The 25346-nt window shown below is 36.8% G+C and overlaps 2 protein-coding genes across 2 annotated transcripts in view; one reads left to right on the top strand and one right to left on the bottom strand.

The window, feature by feature from the left end:
- Positions 1–9869, top strand: part of LOC129279531 (UV radiation resistance-associated gene protein-like) — a 30911-nt gene extending 21042 nt beyond the window's left edge. Inside the window, exons 12-15 of the mRNA XM_064111210.1 lie at positions 299–464; positions 2846–3016; positions 4476–8117; positions 9827–9869. Coding sequence (XP_063967280.1) covers positions 299–464; positions 2846–3016; positions 4476–5547 — 1409 coding nt within the window. The 3' untranslated portion in view covers positions 5548–8117; positions 9827–9869. The remainder of the gene's footprint in view (positions 1–298; positions 465–2845; positions 3017–4475; positions 8118–9826) is intronic.
- A 3066-nt stretch (positions 9870–12935) lies between these two features.
- LOC129278500 (WD repeat domain-containing protein 83-like) lies at positions 12936–24025 on the bottom strand. Its single transcript, XM_054914650.2, has 6 exons — positions 23930–24025; positions 18976–19136; positions 17608–17803; positions 16986–17180; positions 16149–16372; positions 12936–13829 (listed from the first exon to the last, which is right to left on the bottom strand). The coding sequence occupies exons 2-6, from the start codon at positions 19132–19134 to the stop codon at positions 13674–13676; spliced, it is 930 nt and encodes a 309-aa protein (XP_054770625.2). The 5' UTR covers positions 19135–19136; positions 23930–24025; the 3' UTR covers positions 12936–13673.
- Between the last annotated feature and the right edge of the window lie 1321 nt (positions 24026–25346).

Below are 25346 nucleotides of genomic sequence, written 5' to 3'. Positions count from 1 at the left end.
CAACAGAATAAGTTTTGGGGCAATTCCAGGAAACAATCAATTTAGTTCTAAGTTTGAACCTTGCTCTATTTTATTTTTATTACATGCATTGCTCAATCCAATTTATAAGAGCTGCCAATTTGCAGGGTTTTATTTAGTAAAATTTTTAAGGTGAAAGTGACACTAAATAGGATTTTTCTACTAGAAAAAGTAGAAATAGGATTTTTGAAAATTGTGAAAAAAGAAATACATGTGTATCCCTGCATTTATGCCCAAGTCTTCCATCTTGACAGTATTGATATTGTTTTACATCCTACAGATAAAGATGACATGACGATATCAACAGCTTTAGGACATGCAAGCCACCTGATCCTAATGATCTCCAAGTTACTCCAAGTTCCTTTGCGTTATCAGATCCATTACAACGGTTCCAGATCTACGATACATGATCACATCACTGAGCCATTACAAGATAAAGATAGAGAGTAAGAATGATTAATTCATATCAATGCTTTTTATTTTTATTCAATGTTTCTCATTTCTATTATCATTATCTGCCTAAAAGCTACCATAGGGGAATAGAAGTTCAGGAGAACACTGTGAAGATGATGGGTTATTGCGTAAACTATAGGGCCAGGGTGCGACATAAGCGCTTGCCCGATTGCCCGGGGCAAGTAAAAGTTAGAGTCGGGCAAGTGTTTTGAAGCAAAGACAAAAACTGCTTGCCCGAATCGGGCAAGCAAAATTCTCCTATGGAAATTATATTTTAGAAAGATTCCCCATATTTCACCATCAAAATATAGAAAAGAAAAAGAGACAAAAAAAGCAATATCATTAATTTCTTCTTTCGAATTGCAAAATTTGCGCCATTTTCTGCAATAAACACACAGCTCAGAGACATACACACACACACAGAATCAATGGCAGTCTAGCATACCTAGCTAGCTAGCGCCTAGTCCACGCAGCCGATGCATGTAGTTAAGTTTCTACGGAGTACGGTGCTGCACGAACAAAGTTTGCTCTGGAAGAAATCTCCCTCAGAACTGTCAAAATTCACATTTCTTACCAATGAAAATTCTTGTAGTGTCCATATTTCCTATAAATTGGGGGTAGCTCTGTCATTTGTAAGCAGTAAAAGGAGAAATTTTCACTTCTGTTATGCTAAAAAAAGATCGGGTTTCGAATGATCGTCTGTATCGCACACACTGAAATACATTGTTTGACAGTCCCACATATGCATTTGTGTGTATGTTGATAAACGTGGTTTCTTTCGTACTATTTTTTTAGCCAAGGAAATTGATAAATTTTCTTCTTTATTTATGACTGGATAGTTTGAGCTTTCTTCCTCTCTATTTTCTTTCTTTCTGCCTATCTTTCCTTCTTTTGAATCTCTCTTTATTTCTTTAAATTTCCTTCCTTTTTTTGTTCATTTTTCTGTTACTATAGCTGTCTTTCTTTTTGTCATTCTTTTCTTTCTATTTTTTTTTCTTTCTTCCTTCCATCCAACCTTTGTTTACCTATTTCTTTAATCCTTCCTTCTTTTTCCCCTTCCTTTTATTCTTTCTTACTGTCTTCCGTCCATCCATTCTTTACCTTTTCTTCCTTACTTTCTTCATCCCTTTCATTCTTTCTTTTCTTTCTTTATTTCTTTCCTTCATTCCTTCCTTTATTTTTGTCTTTCATTCTTTCTTTCTCCTTCCTTTCTTTCTTTCTGTTTTTCTTTATTTTTGTCTTTCGTTCTTTTGATCTTTCTTTTTTCCATCCATCCTTTCTTTTCTTCCTTATTTTTTCTTTCTGCCTTCCTTCATCTCTTTCCTTCATTCCTTCCTTCATTTCTTTCTGTCTTTCGTTGTATCGATCTTTTATTTGTTTCTTTTTTTTTCCTTCCTTCCATCTATCCTTATACCTTTTCTTTCTTCCTTCTTTCCTTTCTCTCGTTTTCTTTCTTTCCCTTTTCCTTCCTTTCTGTTTACCTTTTTTCTTTCTTTTTTTCCTTTTATTCATTCCTTTCTTTCCTTCCTTTCTCTTGCTCTCATTTTTTTCCTATTTTTTTTTCTTTCTTTTTTCTTTCGATCCTCCTTTCCCTTCTTTCTTTCCATCTTTCTCTTCCCCGCAGCCATTCTCTCTCTCTCTTTCTTTATTTCTTTTTTTTCTTTCTTCCTTCCTTTATTTCTTCGTCCTTTCTGTCTTTCTTCTTACTTTTTTTTCTTTCATTCTCTCCCCCTCTCTTATTTTTTTTTCTCTGGTTATTTTCAGTGATTTCCCCTTTTTTTATTGTGTGTCCTAGTCCCCTCCAAAATATATGGAAAATATATGAGATTAGGAAATTAATTAAAGAGCATATTTACCATATATTTTGTCATGATGTTCAAGATAAAAATCATTAAAAAAAAGAAATACAACTACAAGGTACATCAGTAGTCATGTTGAAAAATTTATTTTTAAGCCGTCAATGGTATGGTATGTAAAACCATAAGGCTATAACTTGTTTTGAAGCAATGAAACTTTGTTTTGAAGGATTTTTTCGGGCAAGTGAAATCTATATTCGGGCAAGTATTTTCCAACTATTTGAAAATTTACTTGCCCGACTGGGCAAGTGCTTCAAAAAAGTTATGTAGCACCCTGTATAGGGCAGATGACATCAAGGGGAATCAAAACTATTTTAATGGGGATTTTGAACAGTAAGAGAGGACAAAAGTATTCTCTCTATTAATGTTCGATGTTAAGTAATTGATATTATTTTTTTATGATTATTCTTATTTTGTATTTATTTATTTTCTTTTTGGGAGGAGGGGGTATTATGAAATCTAGATAATTGACTGAATTAAATTGTTATTTTTCATCTTATCTCTTCCTCGCTTGTTAGCTTTCCACTCTATACCAGAGGCAAGGAGAAGTTTCATTTCAACTACGCTGTCTATCTCCTGAACCGTAACATTGCCCAGCTAAGGTACATCCTTGGACTAGGGACCTCTGACCTTCGTCTGACCTTGCCAAACCTACAGACCCTCCTAGAACTCAAATGGGGCACTTCAGTGTAAGTCTGACTGGATATTTCACTTCAAGTGTGGTTTTTTTCGGGGAGTGTTCCATGAAGAGTTTTGTCAGTGATTTTTAATGACCATTCTGCTCTAGCTTGTAACAGTTGTCAGTGACATCACTGGCAAAATATCTTTGTGCAATGCTCTCCAGTTTCCACCTTCTCAGTCTCTGACCTTTTATCTGAATAAATAAATTATATTACATACATGTATGAGTTGCTGGATAGTGTTTATGTCTAGTATTTCTCTTAGGGTCACCTTCTTAAAATATGTATCCTTTCTGGCACCCAATATCTAAAGTGATTGTAATGAGCTCCACGTACTATATCATAGATTGCTTAAGTGTGTGTCAATGTCTTTATTTTTCTATCATGAGAAGTATAGAGTGAATTTATTGAACCCCACATGTCACCGGTGTGTTGGCTCAGTTGGTAGAGCGTCCGTCTCACAACCGGGAGGTCGGGAGTTCAAACCCCGGCCGCGTCAGACCAAAAGACGTTAAAAGATGGGAGTTGCTGCTCCCCTGTTTGGCGTTCAACGATTAAAGGGATAGAGCCTCGTCGATCTGGCGCTGCACAGCGGCTGCCGGGCCCATGATCAATTGGGCAAAGCAAATTTTTGGAGTATTTAATTTCATGTCTATTTCGAACAATAAATTATGGATTTTCATTTTTCGGATTTTCATGTCTCAAAGCATACATACTAGTATTCATGTTCACTGATGGAGTATAGTAGCAGAGGGCTTTGGAAAACAAAGGAACCTGGGGATTACAAAGAGAAAAGTGTGGTCTAAATCATATTTAAATACCAAAGTGCACACTGTATTAAAGGAAACCAAAACCCAAGAAGAAAAGCAATCTTATTGGAAAGAGTAAAATGAGAGGAACATTTAAAAAAGAGTCACATCAAAATCGGTTGTGAAATAAGCAAATTATGGACGTTTAAAAAGTCTTGTACTTTTTATAGGGATCCTCAAATTGGCAAACGTGCTTCAAAATGGCTGATTTTGTAGACAACTCTCCATTTGTTTTGTACATAAATTTTCACATTTTCCCTTTATTTTACATATTTCACATTATATCCTCCTGACCTTGACATATGTGGTGTGAATTATATTTTCCCATGACAAATGTTGTGCTCAAATGGAGGCAAGATGCAATTTTGGTTTCCTTTAAGACATTTCAGAGGACACACACCCTCTCCAAGGTTATCATGTGGTTCATGCCAAACAACAGTGCAAGTGCAACTTTAAGTCAGACTTAACTTGTTTTTATCAGAAGGCTCTTTTGGAAATCAGATTTGAGTTGGTATCAGTTTTGTGTTTGTGTGTAAACCACCTAATTACCCACAATATAATCCTTTCAATGATGTGTGTCCTAATGGACAATGGTCATGATGACTGTGCTTTGGATTAATTCATCTTCTGATTGATATTAGTTTTTCCTTTCCTTTCAGCTCTCTTCCTCCTACATCAAGTGGAGCCAATACCCAGCCGCCTGGAGCCGCTTCTCAACCAGTTCCAGCCGGATCACCCCGGTCCCGTGCCAGCATTGGGATCCAGGCCTCCGGTCCATACATGTCTCCTAATCCTCCAAACTACTCCTCGGCAGCTTCTGGTGTCCCAGCCGGTCTCTTGGCAGAGAACATTCCCAACAGTCCACCTCCTCCGTACCACATCTCCGAGGCAACTCAGCAGGGGAGGGCTGAAGAGGCAAGTGGTTCCACCCCACAAGGGGATGCTCCCCAAGATGGGAGGGGTGCAAATGGAGAACGTAGAGGAGGGGGGCTGCGAGATAGTGGGGTGGTGGTGACAGAAGGAGATGAAGCATCGCCAGGTGATGATGGTGGAGCGGATCATAGCAGTGGAGAGGTGGCAGGAAGTGAAGATTCCCTCAACGGACGGACTTCCGATGGGGAGCATATGACCAACGGAGCCAGCAGTGATGGCGATGATGAAGATGACGAGGAAAGGCAAAGAGTGCGAGCTGAAGTAATCGGTATCGGCCAACTAAACTACAGTTCAGGTGATGCTCTTTCGCAGGACAGCGTTGATTTGCATACCATACAAAGTGCTGGCTCAGGAGCCACTAGCCCTATGAAGAGCAATGCCAACATGTCGTTAAGTGACCCACAAACTGATCAACCAACAGATGGAGAAGAACAATGTAAGCAAGTAGGAGGCGGCAGCAATCAACAGAGTCCTTCAAAAAGCCCATCTCATAATCAATCAAACTCTAATAACGCATCACCTCCATTAATTCCAGGGCAACGTGCAAAAAATGATAGTCATTCCAGTTTATCAACGACCAAATCTCGCGTCGAAGGTCACCAGACTGATCCTAGAGAAGCAAACCAAGTCAATGAGGGGTCTACGGGTGAAGTGCCTTTCATGGCTGTGGATAGAATCTTCCATTTTGATGACATCAGCTCAAGAGCGGATGCGCTATCTAATCAGGGGAGCTTCGCTAGCTTCAAGCCAAACAACTCTATTTCTGTTTCCAAGGCAAAGAGTGCATCAGAAAGCTAACGTATGCCATCATGCATCCATAGATATGAACAATGTGAACATTAGATGTGACCTTAGTTTTGGAATTTGCCCTGTTTTATGTAATCAAATCAAATTATTAGGAAAAGATAAAAAAATCACCTCAGAATTGCTCGCATTGAAAATGTTTTGTGTCATTAAGATTTCCAAAAAAAAGATAAATGGAAAAAAAATCATGCTGCACTGAAAATAATCACCACTCCCCCTGCCTTTACCTCCCCCATGACTTATTATGGGGGTGTTTCCAATCAATCGCAAATATTCTGTTGCAAGTTTAGAGTTGATTGATCACTTTTAACTATAGCAAATCAGATTACACTACATGTACTTGTTTCATGGAGCAGATTAGCAATCAATCCCAAATTTGCAATTAATTGCACGGCATATGCTTGATTTCGGGAACAAAAATAAACTTGCAATTGATCGCAAGTTTCTTGCAACGCCCCATATGAAGAATTAGAAATTGGGGGAGAGGTTGTCAACAAAACAAAGAGATGGAAGATACCAAGATGGCATTCAAAATAAATATTAAAACACTTTTAAAAACATTATCCAGAGAGTACACATACACACAGACACAGAAATTTCATTTTTCACTTTAATAGTTGACTTCTCTGTGCATGTAGCATTTTATTCATCCTATTTTTTTTACTTCAACTTAATCTGAAATGATTATATATATTCTCTCTCATTTATTAATCAGATAAGATATATGAGGTGGTTTTCCAAGGCATTGCAGAGTTCAATTGTGATTTTAGATTTTGTACAGTAATTCTACAATTTCATTGGTTTATGAGCACAATGAATGGTTCTTCTGAGAAAATATGGAATGCTATGATAATGGCTTGGGCAGTAAATGAAGTGAAATAAGAATGGGCAAAAAAATGGGGTTGGACTTTAAAAAAAAACCTGATGGGTGTTTCACAAAGATTCAAGTATGACTTGAGTCGCACTTAAATGCCTAGTTGCGTGCGGTATAAAAGACATGACTATATTGGATGGATCTTGCGAAGAGGACGCGCACTACTGCATATTAGTCTATACAATTGCATGTTGCATATCGTATATGCTTCTGCATTTTAAGTACGACTCTAAGTCTTTGTGAAACACCCTCCTGGATTATTAAGGAAATTGTCCAGATATAAAGGGACAAAGCTGACAAATATTTTGTGTGTAGTCAATGGGACATGACCTGTCAAATATAGTAGTGAAAAGTTTTATATTTTACCTTTCTTTAAAAAAAAAGTTTATGCCCTCTATAAAAAGTTGTCTTGCACTTTTAAGAAAAATATTAAAGTTTACTAGGATGGAATCTGAGCCGTTTCTGTGACACTGAGCTTATATGTTTCATTCAGACATTCTCATAAGATTTTAGTTCTTTTTAAAAAGATTTGAAAAATTAATTCGGTGGCATATTGGCAAGTTTTGATGGGTTGAAGTTTGATTTCCATGATGTACATGCAACCAGAAATGAAACCTCTCCACAATTGATCTGACAAGAAATGAGCAATATGCAGTCATGGGCAATACTGTCATGTACTTTGAAATTCTACATTTTACCCTAATATTGGACATAATAAGTTAAGAATATATTTTATTGTAATGTATTTTGAGAACTGTTTTATTCAGTAATACTAAAAAGACACTGTATATGTTCAGCATAATGAGGCGATACTTGAACATCTTTAGGTCATTGGGAATGTAAGTTTATTATATTCTCAATGTGAATCTTGTGTATTTCAAACATTGAGTCCCTTTAAAGGGATTGTCTAACTTCATTAAGGATCTTTAAAAAAAAATTCTAGCAGCATATGCTGTTGTCATAATTGCAAACCTTTAGGTAACACAAGAATCAGCTGAGATTTTTAAGCATATCGGTCACTCAATTGCAGGGATAATGGTGACTAACAGTCATAAGCATCCATGTGGATGCTGGATTAACACTGGGCTATGGAGGGTAATTCTTTACTTATTGCAAAGCATTTATGGATGCTTATGAAATAAAATTTCCTGACAGCATAGAGGGTCCCAATTTCTCAGATTTTTGCAAACCTCAACAAAGTTACTCAATTTCTTTAACTGTCCATTAAATAATTTATAGTACTGATACACATTTTCACACAATTGAATGATGGTTATATATTTATAAAAACTTGATTTTTCCATGCTTATCACAAGGTTAAATTTAGTGGGTTATGAAGATTGACAAGGATTGAATTGTACAAGAATAATGTTCTTTCAGTTTTGATTGGAGTATAGTTTACAGTCCTTACTTTGAGAGCTATTTATCTTCTTTACCTATATGAAACAGTTTTTTATTTTTAATCAATGAAAACAAGGATAAAAGTATTTAATTTAAGACAGTGATCTTATTATGTTCTTGTCATGCACAGTTGACCGTGTTAACATGTAATAAAACTAATATCCAAATATACAATATCTTTTATTTTAGAGCATAATATTATGATATTCATATTTCAGAGTTTATATTTCAGAATATCTGTATAATAGTATCGGTACATAAACGTACCATTTTATGGACTGTACAGGACGCACTCATCATGTTCTTTGATTTATATTACTAGGAGTGGGCTATACATGGGTCAAAAATACTTTTTTTGTAATTTCAATATGACAACAGTTTTTTTTTATTCCTTGTAATGTATCTCAACATGAAATGACAATATTTTTTGTCTCGGGTCCGAGAAAAAAGTGTGCCGGGCCAAAATCCAAAATGGCCGCCAAAATCCCCCAAAATCAGAGTTTTGGCCCTAACTTCTTTATTTGGTGGTCTTTTTCTCTGGTTTTAGTGTCTATTTATATGTTATTGGGGGCAGGCAATTTGTTTTTCCTACAATTAATACTTTTAAACCATTATTTGTAGAGTTAAGAGGTAATTATATCTAAATTTTTCATTTTTTTTAGCCTTTGTTCAGCAAAAAAGTAGGTTTTATCGTCCTGGGGTTCTTGGATATTAGATGGTACGAGGTCAACAATAGCAAGCAGCTTCATAGAGCTATATTGCTTTTATTCCTCTACCTTGGGTTTACGGATATTTGTGAAATATATCTTATTAAATAAAAAAAATGTCAATTATCCATTGGGGCTGCACAGTATACAATGTACTGTACATACTGCACTGCATAAATGCATTGGCCACCATGACAAGGCCTATATTAACTATAGTGTCATAGAAATGAGCTCTTAGGTTTAGAATTAGATGCCTCAGAAATTAAAAATATATTTTGTCTCAGAAATTGATGACATGTTTTGTCAAATATGCTAATTCAGGGGGCGGAGAAAGGTAATTAACCCCACATAGCATTTACACTGTAGCTATTCTGGGCCGCGTTGCATACCATTATGTTAACTTAACTTAAGGGTAACTTGCATGGAATCCTTGATTCTGATTGGCTGTTGATCAGGTTTACCATGAGTTACCTGACCCCATAAACAAAGGCCAGTTAGACACCACAACCAGGTAAAAAAAGCCTCTAAATGAAGAAGATATCGCTAAAAATGTGATGTACGTATATGATATATATGTGATATGTATGTGCAATTTACATTGCTGGTTTCATCATGTACATCAGCTGACAAGCAATCAAATTCACAAATCACAATCTAATTTTAAACCTTAGGAGCTCATTTCTATGACACTATAGTTTGTATACAGGCCTTGTCATATGTCATGGTGGTCAATGCATGGATATATGCAGTGTAGTATGTACAGTGCATTGTATACCGTATAGCCCCTATGGATAAATGACATTTTCTTTTATTTGATAAGATATATTTCGCAAATATCCATAAACCCCAATTTAGAGAAATAAAAGCAATAAAGCTATATATATAAGCTGCCTGCTACTGTTCAACTAGTATCGTATAATATCCAAGAACCACAAGACGATGAAACCTCCTTTTTGGCTGAAAAAGGGACTTAAAAAATTGGTAAATTTAAGTAAAATCACCATATAACTCTACAAATAATGATTTAAAAGTACTAATTTCAGGAAAAACAAATAACCTACCCCCCAAAACATATGAATAGACACCAAAACCAGAGAAAAGGACCACCAAATAAAAAAGTTGTGGCCCAAATAGTGATTTTTGGAGTTTTTGGCGGCCATTTTGGATTTTGGCCCGGCACACTTTTTTCTCGGACCCGGGACAAAAAATACTGTCATTTCATGTTGAGATAAGGTAAAAGGAACACAAAAAAACTGTTGTCACAGTAAAACAAAAAATCACCCATTTATAGCCCACTCCTAATATTACTGAATTAAATCAGATTTACAAATACATATTAATTCAATTTGATTTGTTTTTTAAAGTTTATGTGTACCTTTTTTTCTTTCTTTTTACAGGGTATTAGTAGGGTTAGATTTTTTTATAGTAATGATTTTTTTTTCCATTCGGTCTTAACCAACATAGTCTAATCCGTGTTGATCTACATCCACTTTATTAATCATTATTAACCATTGGTCTAATTACCATTAAAGGGGAAGTTCACCATGACAAAAAAATTATTTTGAAAATAATAAAAAATATTGCCGAAGCTTTGAAGAAAATCCATCAAAGAATAAAAAAGTTATTAGAATTTCAATAATTTGATTTGTGACGTCATATGCGAGCAGCCTTCCTATATATCCTAAGGCAAAAATCAACAAAATTCATTTTCCAAGAAATTTGATGTTTTCTTTATTGTACCTTCACTATATTAAAAGACAAATCATTTTACACTTATTCCTAAGAAAAAGAAAAACATTTAAAAAATTAATCACGAACCATTAAAAAAAAAAATTATGCATTATATATTACATAACGTGAGAAAGCTGCTTGTATATGACATCACAAATCAAAAATTTAAGATTCTAATAACTTTCTTAATCTATAATGGATTTTTCTGAAACCTTCACCAATTTTTTTTTCTATTTTTACAACAAACTTTTCTTTGGGGTGAACCTCCCCTTTAAACCCTTTCACCATTTTGTCTTGTGTCCAGTTAAGGCTACACCCATTTTATCTAGACCAATACCCATCTGGTTTAACACTCATTAGTCTATACATTTAGGTGCCTGTTCATTTGGCAAGGTGAAGATGAAGTGACAACTAGACCATCGGGTGAGCATTCCGTGAAACAAATAGTCAATGATTTTCACTGATTATTGCTATAAGTTACTGCAAATCCTTGCATCTGATTGGCTTAGGAGTAAGTCATTGAAAACCACTGACAAAACTTCATGAAACCCTCCCCAATGATTAGACTATTACTAAAAATGGAAATTAGACTAATATCAACTGGGTTTAGTCCATCTGTAAGAGTAAACCAACTGCTTTTCATATAAACCATTTTACGAGTGAAACAGAAAAAAATGAATTACAGATTGAACAATGGATAAGGAGAAAAAACACTCATAATTTATTTTGAATGATCACAATTTTTAAGAAACGAATTTCTCAAATTAGACTGTTTTACAACAGAACAAAAATAAAGTTGCAAAATCCAAGAGAGTCAAAATTAATTTAGATAATGAAAGAGACAAACTTCTATGAAATCACCGAGCGATTTATGGTGTTGAATATTGGTGTTTGACTAATTTCATCAAGCTATTAGTGACACATAAATATAACAAAACAGAACAACACTAAAGAATTATTTTTCTAAGCCCTGAACCTAGTTCATCAGCCTGGTTCATGCTCCCAACACAACCAGTGGCGTAACAGGCGGGGGGGGGGGGGCAGGGGGGGCAAGTTCCCCCCCCTGGCGGATTTCACCGGGAAAATAAAATAAAAACGGGAAAAAGAAAAAAAAGGAGGGAGAAAGAAAGGGAAAGGGGAAGGAAAGGGAAAAGTGAAAAGAAACAAAGAAAAAAACATTTTCTTTAATGGAAAAGGAAGGAAAGCGGGAAAATGTACGAAAGAACATTATTTTGAGAAAGAGCAAATCATTCCGAAATACGCTTATGTAATGCAATAGCACGGTGGGAAATAAATTAAAAGATGACAAAATGGCAAACAATAGCGGGAAATGAAGGTAGAATGTAATTAGTCAAAAGCTAAATTGGAAAACAAAGAAAAGGGACAAGAAAAAAGTAATAACACGGTCGGGCTGCCGATGATTGAAATTAAAGAGCGGGAAGAAAGATGGACTGCAAACAACATCGTGCTATAAGCTTGCTAAATTTTATGCAAATAAGCTACCAGGACTTTGCCCCAGACCCCACGTAGTAGGGCTCTTCATTTATAACCTTCAAATGGCTCTTTAACGCCCCCTGTTCAATCACGTTCAATAATCACTGGCATACAGGCGCGGAGGGGGGGGGTCTTGGTTCCACACCCAAGAGGAAATAAAAGAAATTATAGGAGACAACCTATAATGAATAGAATGGAACCAATGATATGTGTAGTTGCTGAATATAATGGAAAATTCTATCACATAACTAGAATTTAATTTCAATGGGCAATTTTTTTCCAGCTCGCTTTGCACACTGGCGACTTTTTCCCACATTGCCAAGTTTTGCCCCTCAAAATATTTGGTTGATCACGCAACTGGGTTAAATGTGTTGTGTAAAAGCTATATTCTGTATATGCCCGTGATTTGATTAAAATAGCGGCAATCTGCGAGGTTTAAATGGCTTTGATATCAAGAAGTTCCGGGGGCTCCGCCCCGGACCCCAACCGCAATGCAGCACTGCGTATGGAAGGGTTGGGACATGGCCCCAAAAGGTTTTACAGACAAGAAAAAAAAAAGGAGGAAAGAATAGCAAAGGAAAAGTGTAGGATATGATTTAATTTACTGAACTTAATGTAAAAAAATAGCTCAAAGTTAGATTCTCATGAAAAGGTGATTTTTTCTCGCTCGCTTCGCTCGCTCGGGACTTATATAAAGCAGCTTTTTAGCACATGTGCTATACTGCGCCCCTCACATTTTTTGGGGGTTACTATTCATGCTACTGCCGCAAAGAATCCTGTTCACAGTGGCGTACAGACCACAAAAAAGGAATCTAAAGACAGAAGAGTAAAATATATTATTTTCTGGATATCATGTCAAAATCTATCACAAAATTTGATTTTTGTATTAAAAAGGTCAAACTTTTGCTCGATCGCTAGCAGCTTTTTTTAAAGATAAATTTTCTCCGATACGTAATATCTGGCCTTATCAAAATAGTCGCCTCATTACACCATTACGCCTGTTCATACCATGATATGACCGGGAAATTTTTGGCTCTTGCCCCCCCTGGCCACCGACCCCTGTTACGCCGCTGAACACAACCACCATACCGGTCCATTAAAACACCCAATGAATTATTCCAACAATCGTCAAAACATCCAACTACTAAGGAGATGGCACCCTTTTTTCCTTTTCCTTTGTTAATCTTCATAAAACGTAAGACTAATTCCTCAAAACAAAAGTAATTTCTTCTGAGACGGAAAACATGGATGTCACTAGTGATCCATTTCGTGATATCTTCATCATATTTGTTAATATTATTCTTCATAAGACTGTGGCCTCCAAACATTGACAATTCTTCAGATGCTGGAGGAGATACAGTCATCACAACACGATCCAACAGATTAGGGTGGTGACATCCGCTGCCTCTAAACAATGGTACATGAATTAGGGACAGCAGTGATGTTACTTATGAACAAACACATCAAGATGGTTTGATCTTCAGGTCCTTGATCCTCTTGGGTCATCTTCTCCTGCATAAGATGCGGCCTTCAAACTTTGGCAAGTTCTTCAGAGGCCGATAGAAGACATATCCATCACAACATGATCCAACCATTGGAGTAATGACATCTCTTGATCTGTCCATTTTACCTAATAATCTTCAGAAAACATGGTAAGAATACTGCCTCTAAATCAAAATGGTAGAACCTTTTGATAGCAGGGATGGTACTCATGAACAAGAAATTAAGAAAGTGCAATCTAGTGATATCTTCATCATATTTGTTCATTTTCTTCTTTACCTCAAAACCCTCACAACTTCTTCAGATTTTGGTGAGAGACATAGTCATCACAACATCATCCAACAGATTGGGGTGATAACATCTCTTTTCTCTAAACAATCATACAATTGGTCTAGACGGTATGACTGATTTCTTCATCCTGTTTGGTCATCTTCTTCAGTATAAGACTGCTGCCTCCAAACCTTGACCAGTCCTTCAGAGGCTGATAGAAGACATGGTTCTTCAGGATGGAAGGAGAGTGTGGGGATCACATTCTTACCAGCCTTCTCGATCGTTGAGGTCATTGAGCCCTAGAAGTAGAATGAAGTATAAACAAGTGGAATGCCTCTGGCCGTCTCACCTGCATCACGCGATTCAATATAGCAGCAGTGCTGATTTTGAAAACTACTATAACTCGCACAAGATGTTCAGTGATACTTGGTTACTCTTATTTCCACGTTTTATGAACTAGACCAATACACTTATAGAGATATGATGGCAATTCAACAAATACCCCCAACGTGGCCAAAGTTCTTTGACCTTACATGACCTTTGACCTTGATCATGTGACCTGAAACTCGCACAGGATGTTCAGTGATACTTGATTACTATTATGTCCAAGTTTTATGAACTAGACCAACACACTTTCAAATTTATGGCTGTAATTCAACAAATACCCCAATTTGGCCAAAGTTCATTGACCCTAAATGACCTTTGACCTTGATCATGTGACCTGAAACTTGCACAGGATGTTCAGTAATACTTGATTACTATTATGTCCAAGTTTCATGAATCAGATCCATAAACTTTCAAAGTTATGATGGTAATTCAACAGATACCCCCAATTCGGCCAAAGTTCATTGACCCTAAATGACCTTTGACCTTGGTCATGTGATGTGAAACTCATGCAGGATGTTCAGTGATACTTGATTAACCTTATGTATAAGTTTCATGAACTAGGTCCATATATTTTCTAAGTTATGATGACATTTCAAAAACTTAACCTTAGGTTAAGATTTTGATGTTGATTCCCCCAACATGGTCTAAGTTCATTGACCCTAAATGACCTTTGACCTTGGTCATGTGACATGAAACTCAGGCAGGATGTTCAGTAATACTTGATTAGCCTTATGGCCAAGTTTCATGAACTAGGTCCATATACTTTCTAAGTTATGCTGTCATTTCAAAAACTTAACCTCAGGTTAAGATTTGGTGTTGACGCCGCCGTCGCCGTCGCCGTCGCCGCCGCCGCCGCCGTCGCCGCCGCCGCCGCCGCCGCCGTCGCCGTCGCCGTCGGAAAAGCGGCGCCTATAGTCTCACTCTGCTATGCAGGTGAGACAAAAATAGCAATATAGTAGTTTAAAAAACATGAGTATTTGTAATACGGGTTTCTCTCTTGAGTGGCGTTCATACAGTGATTTGTCAAGTTATTCCTGACTTTGCACACAAATTAAATTTGACAAGCCATTTGGGTTTCTAAATCATCATACATTTCATAAGCTGAGATTCAAATAAGCAAATAGTACTGAAATATTCTTACTGTTGATATATTCTTTCAATGTAAAATGTCTGAACTCTCCACATAATATTAATTAAATTATTTTGTACATTTATAGAAGTTCAAAGTGAAGGAGGAAAGTAAGAGAGTTTGAGGATTATAAATCACAAGATTCAAGGTTCAGATCCCGCCAAGGCACTAAAGATTTTTGGAAAGACATCAACATTTCCCACACTTGTTCAAGGTGAGGTAAAAAGGAAATAAGAACTTAATCCTTGTTATGCTAAAGCGCTTTAATGGTGGCAGTACTAAAGCCCAGGTAAAGCTTGTGGAGCACCAGGAGTTATCATATCAGACAGATATGTGCCCTATATATAAGAACCAGGGAAACCTCCCACTTCCCTGATTACTATGATGCAACTGACTTTTTTCACATCCGTATGTAACAATATGAGCAATTATGGGAAATACAGTAATTACTTCCAATGTAATTTTACAGGCCTTGAATTTCAGTATTTGGGGGGCAAGGCCACTTTTCTGGAGGGCACATTCCTATATTACGGCAAGAATGGGAAAATTTGAAAAGTTCAATTTATTTTCAGTTGCATGGATAGGACCATTGAGGTCAATCAAGAAGGCATTCAACACCCATGACCCTTGATTGCAAGAGATTAATTCAAGCCCTGGCTTTGAGTGAATCATTTACCTCAACCAGATCCCAGAAGCTTATCCTATAGGTCAAATATTATCACCTAAATCAGAAAAAGTTTTCAGACCAGGAGGGTGTTTCACAATGTATGACTTAGAGCCACATTTAAATGCCGATGCAAACATTATTATTGTTATGAAACATGCAATCTTATTGATCAATTTGCAGTAGTGTGCATCCTCTTGGCATAATCTGACCAATGCGGGCATGTCTTTTATACCGCACGCAACTAGACATTTAAGCGCGAATCTAAGTCATACTTAAATCTTGTGAAATACCCCCCCCCCCCATCTGCAAAGCATATGGTATGAACATCTTCTAAAATCAAATTTGAGGTTTCAAGAGATTTGAGTAGAAAAGATTCAGATTCAACCGTATAATTACATTCAACATGAATGAAGTTTAAAAACATCAAGTATTCACCTCAACCAAATCCCAGAAGCAGATCCTTCCATCTTCCGACCCGCTGACTACATGGGTGTCGGTCTCATTCATGCAGCACTCGATGCGGTAGTCTTTGTTGATGTGACCCTGGTATTCTCCAAGCAATTCTCCATTGTCCTTGTCTAGAAGCCTGAGAGTTGAGTCTTGGGAAGAGACTAGCATACATTGACCATCTTTGGTGAAGCAGACGCAGGTAACTGGCTCTGAAAGTGGAAAATAAGGACATGTTTCTATATAATTGGAACCTTCTCGAAAAGAATTTTAAATTATAATTTAAGGACATGCAAATGCGAATAATAGGTGTAAAACTGCCCCATAAGGATGATGATCTGTCATGGTTTGGAGATGGGGATGATTATGAAACAAATATTCTATTCCGGTATTAGTATGATAGCCCCCAATCAAGACCTTTGAAACTTGTCAAAATACGCTTCAGCTTTGGGGTTGTCAGAACTGTTCGAAAAGGTTACCACAATTCTTCATAATGCCCTCACTGACATGTATTATCTGTATACTATAATCTGGACCCCATCTTGCAAAGAGTTGCAATTGATCAGATCAAACACAACCATGGATGGCAAGCAACATCAACATCTAAAATGTATGTTTGTTCAAAATATTTTCTAGATATGATGTATATTCATACATTCATCATTCTCTTCAAAATTCAGTGTGATTTTCTTTGTTTATTAGGGAGATTGTGCAAATTTCCTGTAGAAATATTATGGTATGGGGGGATTTCCATACAGTTGAAACAGATTGGATTATTCGTAAGTCTCTGTAAGACGGGGCCCCAGGGGTTTGATTGAAACGTACTTGATATACAATCAGCATGCATCTTTCCATTCCTAAGGTCATATCTCCTGACCTTTCCATCGACAGACCCCGTTAGAATCTCATGATCGGTGACCTGGATTGAAGTGATGCTATCCCTTGCTTCCTCTAGAGTCTGAATGGGGTCAAACTTCCTTGATCGGCAGTCCCAAGATTTCACAGTAGCATCGATGGAGCCTGGGTATCATTCACACAAGGGTAGAATTATTCAATTTGAGAAAATTTCCTAATAACTGGACATATTGTTCCAAATCTATATGTGGTATTGTTATGGAAATCACGTTTTTGTATGTAATGTATATTATACATACAAACAAGGTATCATAATAAATTATTAAAAAATAAGTTTTGTTACTTTTGAAAATATTCTCCTGCTGAAATCAGGATATTTAGTACCCTCTTTTGGTAATCTTTTAATTCTAAAAAGGGCTAAATGAATAGCTTTTTCACAAATAAATGATTGCATACCGCGAGCTACAAACAAGATTATTGCATGAAAATTTTCAGCCCATTCCATACTTAAGTTTGATAACAAAATGACAAAAAACACATGGTGCTTTTTAGCCACCTGATTTAAAAAAAAACTACACTGTACAAAATTTACCTGAAAATATAACAGTAGAATCTTCATTGAAGCACACGCAGTTGACCCTTGCAGCATGTCCTCTGTATTTACGCATCATCTTCCCACTGGCTACGTCCCAAAGGACAACAGTCTTGTCTCCACTGCAAGAACACAGATGACCATTGTCAATAGATGCACGGGCATCAAGCACTTCATAGCCATGGCCAGAGTAGGTCTGTTTGAAGCAAAAGAGAGAGAGAGGGAGGGAGAGGGGCAGAAAATGGGAGAGCAAGAGAGGAAGAAAAGGGAAGAGAAAAATTCATAATAATCAACAACATCATAATCATAATAGAGATGCCAACTTTGGGAAATTAGAGTTAGAGCAGATTTCTAAGTTATGTGGCCCAGGAAGCACTAGGTTGAAAGATGTCTCTGGTGTAACTTGAGCCTTATTACTCAGTAGTTGACATGTTGATAACATAAATAATTTCATATTAGTCAAACATAAGTATTAAAGAAATATTTTAAATATGCATTTTTTAACAATTTTCATTTTCTCAACAAATTATTCAGGAGTATTAAGGTGGTGATAGTACGGCATGAATTGGGGCAATTTTTCTGGATCTTTATGATGGAATCGGGAAGGTTGGCACCTCTGTCATAACAATCACAATCTATGTCATCATTAATGGGTGTAATCGAATAATACTGTGATTAATACATCACAATAAGTTTTGTAAATGTTTTACCCCTGGAAATTGAATTCTGGCTTGCCCATGCTTAATTTAAAGCACTGAACTTCCTCACTTCCTGGGGGGCAGTTCAGCAATAACTTCATCATCAATATCATCATGTTACAAGGTGAGGTAATCCTGTTGACCTTGATCACTTCATCTGAATTTACAGTCTTCCATCTCCATACGATGTGTTTACATAAACAAAAGCAAAAACTTTGACAGCAGAATTGGTTTTGATCATTGAAGATTGAAATGCTCAGACCACCAAACTTATCACGTCTTAATTTGAATACATCGATGGAGCCTGAGTCAATAACTTCTTGGGGGAGGCTATTCCAGTCATTCACTACCCGGTTACTAAAAATGCATTTGCGTATGTCGAGTCTAGATCGTTCTTTGAAAATCTTTAACGCGTTACCTCAAAGATTGGAACTTCTTCATGATGAGAAAAAGTGATTTGAGTCCATCTTTTTTAGTCCAATACTTTCAACTTAGTTGGGTAGGGGAGTTCTTTTCTCTCCTGCACCATGTTAGTTGCCCTTTTCTGGACTTTTTAAATTTATCTGTATCTTCCATCCAAAGCTTAATTACCATAAATGCTAGTGGCTTTGCATCCTGACTATGTCCAGTTAACCAATTACTATGGGGAAAACACAACTTGTAACTTTACCTTTAAAAGAAGTCCTCTTTCGGGGTTCCAAAGCTTAAGGGACTTGTCACTTCCGCATGTCATGCAGTAATTACCATCTACATTGAAGCGCACTGCCCGAACTGCTCCTTGTTTGCAGTCCAAGATCTTTACTAGTTTGGTTGGCAATGACTCAGACATATCTAAACAAAATTAATGAAAAAAAAAATTATATAATTCATTTGCAGTACCGTACTTTCATTGACATTACAGCACTTTGGGCCTTATGGGAAAAGCGCCAGATAAGTAATAGGCAAGTATTATTGTTATTATTTAGGAGTGTTCCAAACACCAAACCGTTTTTTCACTGCAACCACCCTGCCTGTGGGGAATCATGTAGATCTATGGTGTGCCAATACAAAACACACACTGAAAAAAAAATCTGTAAAGAGCGTGCGACACTGGCACCAGTTTGACGGTCCCAACTTTTTCAGAAAAACCAGATTTACTGGTCCGACATGACCAGTAAAAAATATATCAAACTGATACAAATGATCTGACTCCTCTTTTGTAAATTACAAAAATGGCTCTCCGAAATTGAGAAATGGCTCTCATGAAATATGTTGTGTGAGTATACTGTTGGTTGGAATGTTTCTATTTTTTTTTGGGGGGGGGGGTAATAAAAGCAATAAAAGGCAGCAAAATAAACTCAAGTCTTTTTTAAATGTTTTTATTTATTTTGGGGGACCAGAAAATTTTAGGTTCAGACCAGTAAAAAAAGGAAAAACTGGGTATCTAGCATAACCCTGTTCATTGAATGAGTGGTATCTAGTGGACCGACATGAACAGGTTGGACCAGTAAAAAAGAAGGGTTAGTGTGGGGCCCTGCTTTGAAATATCACTTTTGTAACCAAAAATACTTTTTTCCATATACAGTATATAGTTGTGATTTATTCTTCAATGGTAACTTGGGGATCATTTTCATTCACAAGACTGTAATTTTGTAAAAAGATTGTAAAAACTGTAATTTTGATCCTGTTTTGTTTACGCCCTCTATTGGTGAAAAGTATAAGTTTAAGAAATTGTCATTTTTGTATCTCTATTTTTAATTTAGAAAAAATGATTCAAGAATTCAATTTACTTAAGAGCCAAGTTATATGATGAATAATTTAGCTGAGTGTAATAATGGAAACTGACAGTGTAAAGCATTTTTTCCCCAAGAGAAAACAACAAGTCGTTGGCAACCTTATTTCACCATACAGGCAGAGGCGTCGATCCTGGGGGGGCAGGGGGGGCGATCGCCCCACCAATGAAAATATTGGGGGGGCAAACATATCATTTTGCCCCCCCAATAATTCCGGATATGCATTAAAAGAAAAACAAGATTGTAATGTTCAGCAAGCGAGATTGAGATACACAACTCGTTCTTTATTTAAAATCGTGCTCAAAATGTCCGCTTTTCAGATTGGAATATAAAAATGTTCAGCTCGCGCTTCGCGCTCGCATCATTTCTGTAGCAAAAACCCATACTTTTCATGATTAAATTGGTGAATGTAAATGTCCCATTTTCAGTTCTAAGCCTCAAAAGAACTGCTTCAATTTGCAATCATCTTTTCTTGGATATATAGCTTGTTCTTTATCAAAAACGTCCAGTAAACTGTCATTTTTTCAGATCGAAATATCAAAATTTTCAGCTAACGCTTCGCGCTCGCATCTATTCTCTTTTAGATACAAATCTTAATCATTTGTACCAAAAATGCTTAGAATATCAAGTTTTCAGCTCAGAATATAAAAAAATTTGAGCTCACTCTCGGCACTCGTACTATCTGTGTAGTGAGATACGTGTCTGTGTCTCATGAGTCATACATATATATAGATATATACATATATATATATATATATATATATATATATGTGTGTGTGTGTGTGTGTGTATATATATGTGTGTGTGTGTGTGTGTGGGTGGGTGTTTTGTACGATCGAGCGCCTTTGGAACGTTAATGATTTCGCCCCCCCAATCTGAAAAATGGATCGACGCCCCTGCATACAGGTGTCACAGGGAAGAGAAAAGGTTATATATAACCTTGTTCATTAAATGAGTGCACCAAACTGGCAAACACTCAGTAGGCCCTACACTTAAAGGGATGGTCCTGGCCAGAGATATTTATATCTCAATAAATAGAGTAAAATTCAGAGCAAAATGCAGAAATTTTATCAAAATTGGATAACAATAACAAAGTTGTTGAATTTTAAAGATTTGCATTATTCCGGTGAAACAGTTCTTCTTCTTCTTCAGGTTACATCTGCCTCCTTCAGGGTTGAAGATTCTTGCAGATTGTTCTTTTGTATTTTATTATATGAAATTAGGTTTATTCTAAATTTTCCTACCAAGTCCAAGAACTAAAACAATTCTCGCTACCCCAAATAGGAACAAAAATCTCATAATGCGCGAGACGAGATAATTTTCACTCCGTCGGGTCGTCATCACCACTTCCGGTTCAGAGTCATGCTCGCGCGAGGTTCGCGATACTGAGTTTTCCACCACGCTGAAATCGATGCCAATCAGCGTAATATGTACAGATTATAATACTTTTTATTCAATTTGGTCAGTTTTGATTCCATTTGAATTGTAAATAAAAATGAAAAATATATTTCACGTGAAAATAATTTTTATTCATGTTTTTATTTGGTTATAAAAAAATTAAACAAAAAATGAATATCTTAAAATTGTGTATTTAGCGACCGGCCTGACATCACGATCGTATTCGACTAGACGCTAAATATATACAGCATTCATTCCGTTCAAATTTTCGTCGACCACAAAATGGATAAAAAATCAGTTTCGGAACTTAAAAAAATCTTAACTGACAGAGGAATACCTTGCAATGGAAAGCTTTGGGCAGAATTAGTGACTGAATTAAGCATAAAAGGCCGTTAAACTGTATCGTGAAAGAGAGGGTTGTGATCACGAACTTTCCGAGCGAAAGCAACGTTGTGTTGTGCATGACGGCACTGTTGATCTGAATGGCAAAACAGTGCATTGGACTTCCGAACAGGAAGTTGTAATACCGAAAAGCTATCCCATAATGCAATGCGCGTTACAGGGATTTTCCCGGATCTCGGGGAAATCGCTATTTGGGGTAGCGAGAATTGGATTGACAACTGATTAAGTGCATTATTGCCGCAACTTATTTCATCATAATGGCAGAATGAATGACATCACTTACACATGTTTGATAAAATGAAACATTTATGATTTCATGTAATAACAGAAGAAAAGGGAAAGTGGGATGAGACATCATCAGCCCACCTCATTCATGCTCATGAATATTCCCCGGGGGGCCACTTCCATTGACGAGTGGATACCATGCGCGACCACGGGGTCTCGAAAAGCACCCTAAACACGTATTTTCCATGTTCTAAAAATGCACCCCTTAACACTCATTCAATGAACAAGGTTATGTGATATAACCTTGTTCTCAGTTATATCTCCATGTGTGGCAAAATAAAGGTGGCAATGTTTGGCTTATTTTCTCTTTTTCTTTGGGACAAATGCTTGAAATTTTTTACACTGACAGTTTCCATTACACCTATTAGTAATACAACTTGGCTCTTAAGTAAATTTGATTCTTTAAATTATTTTTTCTTAATTAAAAATAGAGATCAAAAAATGAAAATTTTCTTGCCATATTACTTTCCACCAATAGAGGGCGTACACAGAAATATGCCCCAAAATCAAGTTTTTGAGCGCTCTGGTAAATACAAAAATTATTCCCAAGTTACTAATGAAAAATAAATTGCAACTGTACAGAAATTAGTAATTTTGGTCACAAAAGTGACATTTTAATCATTTTTTAAAGTGTGTGCTCTGTACAGCATTGGCATGCCATAGTCCAACCTGTAGATTCCCCACAGGCAGGGTGGTTGCAGTGAACAAGTGCCCCTTAACAAGTATTGGCGTCTGAAACCCTACCCTTAACAAGTATTGGAAACAAAACTATACTCTTGGCAAGTATTCCCTGAAATGAACCCCTAAACAAGTAAATTTTATTGTTGTGTCACGGGTCCGTCGGTCGTCGGTTTTACCTAATTTACACATTTTGGTTTAGTAAGGTCCCACCTTCCTCACCTCGCGCAAATCGGGACTCTAAACACGTAGTGTTGGGGCAAAAAGCCAGAAAAAGGACATCCTTTATACAACATTTTAATTTTGTTTTATCATCCCCGCAAATGTGACCCTAAACACGTAGCTTTCCTAGCGAAAAAGATGCCCTTTTTTCATTATTTTTGTGTTTTTGACACCCTTATCACGTTACGTACGTAACGTGCCCTATCTTGAAAAAGACATCCTTTTTACGTGTTTTCTTGGTGGCGCATGGTATCCACTCGTCAATGTAAGTGGCCCCCCCGGGGAATATTCATAACGACTAAATAAAACAAGTAAACTTTTACAGTAAAAATGTAACTGTTTGTGCATCGGAGACGTGAAGACTTCCAAGAAGCGTGCCTAAACTAGCAAATGTGACCCTAAACACGTAGCTTTCCTAGCGAAAAAGATGCCCTTTTTTCATTATTTTTGTGTTTTTGACACCCTTATCACGTTACGTACGTAACGTGCCCTATCTTGAAAAAGACATCCTTTTTACGTGTTTTCTTGGTGGCGCATGGTATCCACTCGTCAATGTAAGTGGCCCCCCCGGGGAATATTCATAACGACTAAATAAAACAAGTAAACTTTTACAGTAAAAATGTAACTGTTTGTGCATCGGAGACGTGAAGACTTCCAAGAAGCGTGCCTAAACTAGTCTAAAGGCTATGTGAGGGCACGTTGAACGTTTTAAACCTCCAACAAATATTTGAACGTATGGGACCGGCATCGATTGTAATTGATGGACGTTTATGCTTCTTTTACTTATCACAATAACAACACAGTTAGTACCATAGCATCGCATAAGCACTTTTGTAATATATTATAATGACATTTCGCATTGTTTACCTTATTGAATCGGAGGAAACGTAAAAAAAATCCAAAATTTCAAGATTCAGCAACCGACCAATCGATAGCGATTAATTAGGTGTCTCCAATTCGCCCAATTGCAAAAAGAAAAAAATATGAGAAACGTCAAAAATGTTACTGAAAACAGGGGACGAACCACAAATCTAGAGTAATGTTTTAATAAGGTTGCAGCACTATATTATATAGGCCCATATAGCAAAGAAATATTTGAAGTAGATGGATTACTGAGGCCAGGGTGGCGACTGGGAATGGGGGAGGACATTGGGCTTGGCATATAATATAGATGGAGGCCGTTTTGAAGGGCATTTGCAATACATCATGCTCAATAAACTATGAACATATTTGATTCACATGAAAAGGCGGCAACAGTAATGCATGATAACTATTAAATTATAAACAAATGAGAGGTATACAATAACATAATATAATGATACAAAGGATACAAAAATGGAAACTTAAAAGGGGAAAGGATAAAATATTAGAAATTTGCTTATGTCTCAATCTATTACAAAATTAGATTTTAAACTTAAAAGTGTCAAAATTTTCACTCGTTAGAAATATAGCCCCTTTTACTATATTCTGTTAGTGTGGCACGACCATCAAATTAAAGGGGGTAATCCAGGTAAAAAATCATATGATTTGACCAGATAAAGAAAATCAAAACACTGAAAATGATCAAAATCGGACAAGGAATATACAACAAAGTATAATGATGACACCTAAAAAAAAGTTTGCGTCGTTTCGGTAAAACAGTTCTATACACATCCGAATGCAACGATGTGATGATATATCTACAAAGTTTGGCAGGCCATTCTGAGTGAAAAGGATGGTTCTTCTTTTTAATCCATTGTTAACAAAGGCCATACTAGCGAGCATGATGAAGCCATCATAGGCAGTGTATCATGTACAGTGTCCGCGGAACCCGCAGGGACAGAGCCTTCACCCCCCCCCCTCTCCATTTTTTTTTCAATAAGCGTGTACGAAAAAAAAAAATCTATATTTGTGATGTTATTTTTTTGCATAGTCAGCTACCCCCAGTGGCGTAACAGGCGGGGGGGCAGGGGGGGGCAAGCTGCCCCCCCTGGCGGATTTCACCGGGAAAATAAAAGAAAAACGGGAAAAAGAAAAAAAAGGAGGGAGAAAGAAAGGGAAAGGGGGAGAAGGGGAAAGGGGAAGGAGGAAAAGGAAAGGGAAAGGGAAAAGCGAAAAGAAAACGGCGAAAAAACTTTTTTTTTATGGAAAAAGAAGGAAAGCGGGAATATGTACGAAAGAAGAACATTTGAGAAAGTGTATCATTCCGAAATAGGCCTATGTAATGCAATAGCACGATGGGAAATAAATCAAAAGATGACAAATTGGCAAACAATAGCGGGAAACGAAGGTAGAATGAAATTAG

The sequence above is a fragment of the Lytechinus pictus genome, chromosome 16, assembly GCF_037042905.1.
Source record: "Lytechinus pictus isolate F3 Inbred chromosome 16, Lp3.0, whole genome shotgun sequence".
NCBI classification, from domain to species: domain Eukaryota; kingdom Metazoa; phylum Echinodermata; class Echinoidea; order Temnopleuroida; family Toxopneustidae; genus Lytechinus; species Lytechinus pictus.
This window is presented reverse-complemented; position numbering and strand designations above follow the sequence as displayed.